At 48.2% G+C, this 8942-nt stretch overlaps 1 protein-coding gene across 1 annotated transcript; it reads right to left on the bottom strand.

Moving 5' to 3' along the window:
* Positions 1-469: 469 nt before the first annotated feature.
* On the bottom strand, positions 470-5386 carry LOC114704324 (cytoplasmic FMR1-interacting protein 2-like). Its single transcript, XM_028885481.2, has 3 exons — positions 4794-5386; positions 2985-3132; positions 470-972 (listed from the first exon to the last, which is right to left on the bottom strand). The coding sequence occupies exons 1-3, from the start codon at positions 4967-4969 to the stop codon at positions 805-807; spliced, it is 492 nt and encodes a 163-aa protein (XP_028741314.1). The 5' UTR covers positions 4970-5386; the 3' UTR covers positions 470-804.
* Between the last annotated feature and the right edge of the window lie 3556 nt (positions 5387-8942).

Raw genomic sequence — 8942 nt, 5'->3', positions numbered from 1 at the left:
CCTAACCTCTCTCCTCTGGGATCTGAAGTTTTGGCCTGTGCCCACAGGTTTGCTTCTACACGGTAGGCCTGGCCGTTTTCTTCACCTATTCCCACTCACTGTGATATGGTTTTGAAATCATCCTTTCTTCTCTCTAGGACTGTTCTGCAAGGAGGGTCTAGGGTGGGTCTTAGGGAGACTATAATAGGTCCTGGCCAACATCATCTATTGTCTTGACAGTCCAAAATCTCTTCCTGGTTCACCAAGGGTCAAACCTTGTTGATGGAATCCCTAACATCTCGACCAGGAAGCAATGTACCAATGAACTGGAGGGGGAAGCCACAGAACACAGGCCAGTAAGCTTAGGCACACAATTGGGTCAGGCAGATCCTCTGCTATGGCTACACTCTCTTCTTAGTCCCTAAGACTACAGTGCTGGATCACATATGGACTGGGTAGATGGTTACGATGTTGGGAGGTGGTCTTTGGAAGCCAACACAGATGGGGCGGAGAGCCGCAGGATGGAAACAATAGCTCTTAGATATAGTCAAGGTAAAAAAAAGAAAAAAGAAAAAAGAAAACACACACTGCCCTGTGTTTTTGTTGTTTTTCATTTACACTATGGAAAACCCACCATGGAGATATCACGGGAGAACATGCGGGAGCCCAGCCTTGGGAGTGGTGCAGATGTGTTGGGGAGGTTTTCTTTTCCTTCTAGGCCAGTTCCACACACCGTCAGCTGGGCCTGCTGCAGGCTGACCACGGTGTTTCCTCTCCTGCTTCTCCTCCTCCTCCTCCAGGTTGGAGGGCTGCGGGACTTTCTGTCTAGCAGGTGGTGGCCAGTGACTGGTGGATTGGGGGCTGGAAGCAGCGCACGTGCTCCACAGTGGAGCTGTCTGTCTCCACGGACTTCATGTACTTGTTCAGGATGGCAAAAACCTCATTGTTCAAGATCTGGTACTTCCTGATGCGGTCAGCCATCTTCTTCAGGGGCTGCAGAAGGATGAGGATGCTTAGATTAGGACAGGAATAAAGGAGGGGGCTGGAGTCCAGGTTCTCGGTGTCTCAATGGTCATATTTCCCTTTTTAAAGGTCTTCTCTATGGTTCCCAAATGCTAAAGGTCACTGATAACCTTTGCAAGTTTCAAAGCTTATAATGAAGCTACCATAATCAAAATAGCACAGTACCATCATGAAGACCAATGAAATAGAACTGTATGGCTAGAAACACACTCTTGTGTGTTGAGTCAAACTACTGAACAGGAAGACAAGACCATCCGAAGTATGGATGTGTCAGGGATAACCTTTTCAAAACATGCTGGGAAAGTTGGATACCGACATGCAGAAGAATGTTGAACCTGATTTTATACACTGTATACAAGAATAAGCTAGAAATGGATAAGAGACTTCAGTATGAGCCAAACCATGATGTTCTTAGAAGAAAGCACAGGAATAACTCTTCATGATGTTGAATTTGGCAGCCAATGCAGAGTGAAATGGGGACTTCAGTGCATGAAAGGATATATACCATCAATGGAATGGAAGGATTTGTAAAACAGGTAAGATGTTGTTATTCTGAATACATCAAGTGTTGTGAGCCAGGGTCAGTAAGATGGCTCAAGGCATAAAAGCATTTGCTGCCAAGCCTTAGGGTCTCAGTTCGATTCCCAGACCCTACATGTTGGGAGGAGACAACTGACTCCAGTGAGTTGGCCTCAGACCTCCACACACGGCACTGTGGCAGGTGTGTTTCTTTAAACATACATGACTGTGCACAGAGGAAGTAAAAATATGAAAAAAAAATTTAAGCAGCAATTAAAAAATCAGGGAAAAAACTTTAGATATCTCTCTACAGCAGATATGTAAAGACCCAATAATATCTGGAACTTTGGGTTCTTGAGTGTTATTGGTGGGAGTGTAAAATGCATCCATTAGGGAAAACATTATGGACATTCAAGAAATGAAAAAGAATTACTAGATGGCCCAGCCAGCACTTAGACTTCTGAGTGTATATTCTAAAGACGTGAAAGGAGACTCCGATGGCTGCCTAAGTTCACAGTTCATTGTTATTCCCAATCACCAAAGGTGAATGCAACGCAAGGCTCCTTCAGTGGATTGTGTTTTCCATAAGATGAAACACTGGTTAGCCATAAAAGAATGGGATTCGGACCCACTGTAACACGGAGAAGTCTTACATAGTAAGCCAGTCATAACATGACGGACACTGCGTTACTCCCCTTATAGAAGGTACACAGAGTCCATAGGTTTATAGACACAGAGAAACGGTAGTTACCAGGGACTGGGGAGCTGCTTAAATGGACCCAGAGCTTCAGCAGGCGAAGGTAAAAATGCTTGGGACATGACGGATGTTGGTTGCAAGACACCGTGAGGGTATTTAATGTAACACCGAACTGTATACTAGGAAATGGTTAGTTACCATCACCACCACTCTTAAAACCTGTGTGTGTGTGTGTGTGTGTGTGTGGAGCTCCTTCTCTCATCTGGCCCCTGGACATCTCCGCTGTGCTAGACACTTGTCTGTATGCCTCCGTGCTGTGTGGTAGTTGCTCCCTGTGTCTGGAATCCATCCAGGCCATCGTCCCATGTGCTGCCGGCCATCCTGCACCTAGCCCAAGTCCCAGCTCCTGTGAAGACTTCTGATCTCGTCTCCACCACTGCTGTCTAGTTTAAGGGCTGTTTTCTCACAACACCCTTTCTCTCCCGGTGCCTGGCATGACTCTACGGTCCAGTGTGCTGTGGGAATGAGGGCTAGGACCGGCAGGGACTGCCTGGGACCGGGGAGGGACATTTGAGACCAGGAGTCCAGGCTGGCTTTCAGGGTGGCCCAGTCTATCACAACATGTGACCTGCAGGCCCTTTCCAGGTAGCCTCCCAACTTCTGAGTGACGGTCCATAGTCATCACCCTCCAGAAGCATTTCCCCCTTTTCCTCCCCCTTTTCCTCCCCGAAGCCAGCCTGTTGCCAGGCCAGCCACATCTGCTTACCACGTTCTTAATGATTTCATCCTTCCCGTCCTGCCTTTGCACCTTCAGCAGATGGTAACAGAAGTCGAACAGGTCAAAGCGCCGCTGCTGGCCCAGCAAGACGATGATGGAGCAGCCTGCCCAGTTCAAGCCGTCCCCGAAGCACTGCCTGGAGGGTGGGGGAAGGAAAAGGTGAGAAGTGGAGAAGAAAGGGGCCTCTCCAAAGCTGGCAGGACGGCTGCTGAGCGGGCCTGCCCTTGGGTGAAGACCTTCCCTTTGTAAAGTAGGCACAAGGACGTCCTGAGGGTGGGTTTTTTTGTAGTTTCCAGGGACTTCGGTTATGTTAGGAGTCCTTTTAACCACAGAGGGGTGTTGAGCCCAGGGAAACAACAGCCAGCTGGGAGGAAAAGATGACTTTACAAAGAACACAACCAGACTGTGTGCGCACAGATGTGTGGAGGCTGATGTCGTGTCCTATCCTCAGTCACACTCTACCTTATTTTCTCAAATGGTCTCTCCCTAAATTTGGCTTGCCAATGCAGTGTGAGACTAGCTGGGCGATGAGCTTCCAGGCACCCCCTGTCTCAGCTTCTGTAATGTCAGGATTCTAGGTGCATAACGCCTCACTTGGCTTTTCTGAAATGTGTATTTTTAACCATGTGTCTGTGCATGGATGTGCAGGTGCCCACAGAAGGCAGAGGCCAGTGGCAACGGGTCCTCCTAGGTCTGGACTTGCAGGCAACTGGAACCATCTAAAGTGGGTGCTGGGATCTGAACTCTCATCCTCTGGCAATAGCAGTACAGTGCTCTTAACTGCTGAGCCATCTCTCCGGCTCCTCCCTTGGCTTTTAAGCATGGCTTCTGGAGAGCAGAATTCTGGTCCTTCAGGCTTGCCCTGAGCCATCTCAACTCTAACCAGCCTTTGAGACTCCATGGCGGGCCATAGGGATCAGATGCTCCTCATACAGGAGGCCCAGAGAGTTCTTGGGGCTTTTGTAAAGCCCTACTGTGGGCCTCGATTCCCAGGAGACATGGGGAGGACTGTAGGGTCACCCTCATGTCCTTTCCCTGCTCAGAAGTTAGTAGCCCAGCCTGCCCTGGGTAGGTCCCTGCGTCTCTGTCACAGGGTTGGAAGGACATAGCCCCCACAGCTTGCTGGTCTTTCTTTTCCCATTCCAGCACTACTTCCTCAGGAAACCCTGCTCAGTCCCTCCCCACCCTTCCTTAACTGCTGTTGGTTCCAGAAGGACCAGCTGGTCACTTTTGCCGCTCCACCCTCAGCAAGAAGCTAGATGGGTGCAGGAAGAAGGAGGGGACTCTGCTCCTCTTCTCTCCGACAGGACTGGGAGATCCAAAGTCTCCTCTTTTCCTAAGAGTGGCATTTGGCAGGGGTGAGGCGGAGGGGGAGGTTCCCAAGGCTGACATTCATGGGGCCCTTTCTCAACATTCACTCTTGAGCTCCAGTTCTGCTCACAGCCATGTATGCATTTTCTGGACTTTCCGTTCCCGGCACAGACCCCACCCCAGGGGATCAATTCTAGCCCGAGAATTCAGGTCTGACACCTCACCCAGCTCCATTCTCTGGTGTCTGCGTCCTGCCCCATGTGACACCTTGACATTTGTGCTTCCGTATTCTCTTTGTACCTTTTAACCTCTGGAGGCCAAGGACAGTCAGCCTGCTTTTGCCATGCCCAGCACTGGCACCACGACCAGTGTGCTTTCTCTGACTGTTCATGCCGCCCTCCCTCTCAGCCCCTGTTCTTTCTGGCTAGCCCTAGGCATCCCGGTGGTGAGAGAAGTGGAGGGCAGGTAGCTTGGGGGTGCACTCACTCAGCTGTGAACTCGTTGGTCCCCACAGGGATGCAGTAGACAAATTGCATGGCACTCCACAGCCGGTGGAATTCGACACACTCGTCCACGTGCATGACGCCATTGGTGGGTGGCGGGCCCCTCCAGATGGGGTCCTGCAGGTAGCTCCGAATTCGGGTCAGGATGACTTCGAACATGGACAGGCCACAGCAGAGCCGCTCCTTGGTCAGCAGGTCACCTTCCCGAGCGATGGCGATTTGCTGGGATGGGAAGGGATAAACATGGCATCCACCCCTGAGGTCCCATCTGCCCCACCTCCACTGGGCAGTCCCGGTGCTAGCCACATCTAGAACTTGGTTACCCCTCCCAGAGCAGGGCACTGTGTGTAAGAACTTGAGGGCATGGAAGCCTTAGGGTAACTGTCACTCATGGCAAGTACAATCCAGGCACCCTCAGTAGAAGACTGATTTTTACGAATTATGGGACCACGTACTGGTTTCAAAGGCTGGTGGGGGCTGAGAACATGGCTCAGTGCAAGTACAAGGATCCAAGTTCTGTCTTCCAGAAGCCATAAAAAGAAGCCAGGAGTGATGCATGTGCTTGTAATTGAGGCTCTGGAGAGGTCATGATGGCTAATTGGGTACACACAAGTCAGAAGTAGTCCTATTTATAATGTAACACTACTAGTGTGTGGCACACCAGGCTCCTGATGAGCAGCGACCGTTCAATTCTACGGGCACATTATTATTTCTATTTCACAGATGAGGAAAACCGAGGCTCAAAGGTATAAAGCTTGGATTCTGCTCAGCGTAGCTTAGATCGACAAGTTAAATTAGCAAGTGAACTCGGCAAGCTGGAGAAAGTGACATTACTACAATCCTATCTAACACCAGCACAACCCCACAGATGAAGAGAACGTGTGTGTGTGTGTGTGTGTGTGTGTGTGCGCGCGCGCGTGTGCACATGTAGAAAACAGTTTAGAAGGAGTCAAGTTAGTCGTGGGTGCAGATGGGCTGGGGAAAATGGGGGAGCTTTTCACTTTTAAAACAATTTTGTACAGTGGAATGTGCTAGGAGCGTATGTTACCGTTTTAGAATTTGCCACTGACTTCACAGAGTTATTTTCCCTCGTCAGAAACCCTTCTTTGACAATGGTGAATGGTCTCTATTAGTAATTCAAACAGGCTTCTCATCTGGTCCTGGCTACTGCGGATCGAGTAATCAGACAGGCACAGAGGCACATCAAACACACGACCGTCTTGTGCAACTGTCTGTGCTGTGAGTGAAAACATCTAAGAGCAAAGGTGCCGAAAGCCATCTGCAAAGCACATATTAAAACCTGAGGTCAAGCTCGGGTCTTCTCGTCTGGGAACAAAGCTAAGGAAAGCTGGCTGCTAGGACAGCAACGGACACACATGGGATCAGCTCCCAGTGGGAGGAAGGGTTCTGGGGGAGGACAGCGCATTCTGTAGGGGGGCCAGGAGGTACCACCTGACCTCTCCCTCAATACTCTCTTCCTTGGAGACCTTCCCCTCCCCCGCGAAAAAGAGGGCAGCCTCTCAGTAAATCCAGGGAAGGAAATGAGTCGGGAAGTACAGCCTGTGATGAACGTGGACCATGAGTGTGGTTGTTATGGCAACCACACAATGAAAAGGCCTTGGCAGAAAATGAGTTGGAGAAGAGTTGGTGGACGTATGTTTGAAACACAAAGGGTAGGGCGCCCTGATTCATGGCGCATCAACTTGATTCCACAGGCTGACACAGAAGGCCACTCAAGCTGCCCCAGGGAGCTAGAAAAAAGCACTCGAAGATACCTTAAACCTGGTACTTGATTCTGTTCTGCTCAGCTCTCCACATGTTAAGAACAATTGCTTGATACCCTGGAGGTGCTCAGTAAACAAAGGACTCATGTATGTTCTCATCAGCAAATTGAGAGACTTCTGGTATTCTAATTAATCTGTTGTCTATCTGATTATTCAGGCAGCCTCTGAGAAGCCTAGTTTGGGGGTTAGTGGGTGGGTAGAAATATTGGCAAATGACTTTACAGAACCCGTGGTTTCACCTTCAGCTCCCCATCCACCAGAGCCAATGGAAGGGGCCCTGTCCCTTTCTCTGAAGTTTTCACCCTTCCATTTCCTTCTGTGACCCATAAAAGTAATATGAATTCACTGGGTAAAATTTAGGGGAAAAACTTAAATAACATATGAGAAAGATAATATTCCACTTATCCCATTACCCAGAGCTGAGCTTTCTTAAAATAAAGATTTATGAATATGTATACATGCATGTATATACCAGATCATCTATATTACGTTTTCATTTAGCACATCTCTAATTTGAAAACTCATTTCCATAATACATTCAGTGCCATGGTCTTTAGATGCCTATCTAAAACAGTCTCTGATAAATGTCTTCAGTCTTCTACCCTTGCTGGTTATTTTAAGTTGTCCATAAATCTTTAGTGTTGGGGACAATCCTAAAGTAATTGCCTGTATACCTAACACTCTGTGAGCACTGTCTGTCATGTTGAATAAACCCTAGCTGGTGGGGGGAGGGGGCGGCGCAGGTCAGAGAATGTAATTACTTTAAAAGGATAGTGAGTCTCAAAAAAGCTGCCCCGATAACTTCCCAGGTGAAGCCCATTCCTGTACCCCCACCAGCCAATGTGCTCTAAAGAAGAAGGCTGTTACCAAACAGAGATAGAATCTACCTTGACGTCAGGGTACGTGTTTCAGATTGCTGGGAATGTTGAACTTTTTCTATGTTGACTTTTTTTTTTTTTTAAATGTGAGTTTTCTTTGCCTTTTTTGGTATATCATTTTGTGTGTGCAAGTGTGCTTTGCCTATGTGCATGTATGTAAAGGTCAGAGGTCAACTTCGGGTACCTTTTTGTTATTTTTTTTTTTCCAAGACAGGGTTTCTCTGTGTAGCCCTGGCTGTCCTGGAACTCACTGTGTCTAACAGGTTGGCCTCGAACTCAGAGATCTGCCTGCCTCTGCCTCCCAAGTGCTGGGATTTACAGGCGTGTGCCACCACTGCCTGGCCATAGCTTTGGGTATCCTCATCTGATCTCTGCTTACTTTTTGAGATAGGATCTGTCACTGAACCAGAAGCTCACTGTGTTGGCTAGACTGGCTGCCAGTAAGTGCCTGAGATCTGTCTGTCCCTCCTCTATCGCTGGACAAGACATGTGCCACACCCCTGGCTTTTCTGTGGGTACCAGGGACCCGAACACAGGTCTTCTTGTATGCATGGAAAGCACGTCACCCCGTGAATGATCATCCTACCCTCATTTTCTTTTTACATTAAAAAACAAAGGCCATCTAGTGCTTGATGCAAATGTGACCAGCTTGTGGCTTGTTGTCATGTATGGAGGCTGATGCTGAAAATAGCTCTTATATGAAATACCTGACCACAGGCATGGATTCTCAATATTCTTTTCTTTGGCCCTTTGTATCTTTCGGAATTCTGATTTATTCTTTAATAATCAAGAAACGCAGACCCTACCACATTGTGTGTGTGTAAATTCGCTAACTTTTCTGCGCACATCAGTGAGGTCAGGCTTTCGTGCTGTTTCCTCTGTAACATTCAAAAGGCGGAGCCCTGAAAGTGCGGGCAAACTCAGAGAACAGATAGAACGACTACAATGAGACTCTGGAGAAGAAAACACGGCACGTAAGGATTTTTACCAGGTGGAATATCAGCAAAGACACCTTCCTTCCCTGATGAGTGGCTCAACCTTTTGTCAACCTGGGAATGATCTTCCAGCTGTCAATGGTATAACACATTCTAAGAGACACTAATTTTAAAAATGCAGGCCAGCTAAGGAGGTGAAACAGCTACCATGCCATTTCATAGATGGGGAAACAAAGGCAGAGAAATAAAATGTTTCATGTGAGACTATGTGATACTCCAGGGTAGAGCTACGACAATGGTGCTGGCTGAAAACCAGGTCACCTCAGTTTGTTCAGAACAAATGCGAACACCACAGTGCTCAGACTTCCTGCTTTAACTCTGCATGACTGCTGCCTGTCACTGACCCAGACACCACACAAGATCCGGCGGAGAAGAACTAGTGGCCAGCTTCAGTGTTTACAACTTGTTAGCATTTCTTTGGCCCATGGGCTGATGTTATATTTATTATGTGTGTTGTATGTATGCATTTAGTGTG

The sequence above is a fragment of the Peromyscus leucopus genome, unplaced genomic scaffold (genome assembly GCF_004664715.2).
Source record: "Peromyscus leucopus breed LL Stock unplaced genomic scaffold, UCI_PerLeu_2.1 scaffold_636, whole genome shotgun sequence".
Taxonomy (NCBI): Eukaryota; Metazoa; Chordata; class Mammalia; order Rodentia; family Cricetidae; genus Peromyscus; species Peromyscus leucopus.
The sequence above is the reverse complement of the archived record's forward strand: the minus strand, read 5'-3'. Positions and strand labels throughout refer to the sequence as shown.

Bases quoted from the DNA above. Each gene is read 5' to 3' on its own strand.
- LOC114704324 (XM_028885481.2), bottom strand. From the start codon at position 4,969: ATGTTCGAAGTCATCCTGACCCGAATTCGGAGCTACCTGCAGGACCCC. The intron at 3,133-4,793 runs GTGAGTGCACCC...CCCACCCTCCAG, and splicing joins ACCAACGAGTTCACAGCTGA to GCAGTGCTTCGGGGACGGCT. The intron at 973-2,984 runs GTAAGCAGATGT...ATCCTTCTGCAG, and splicing joins ATGAAATCATTAAGAACGTG to CCCCTGAAGAAGATGGCTGA.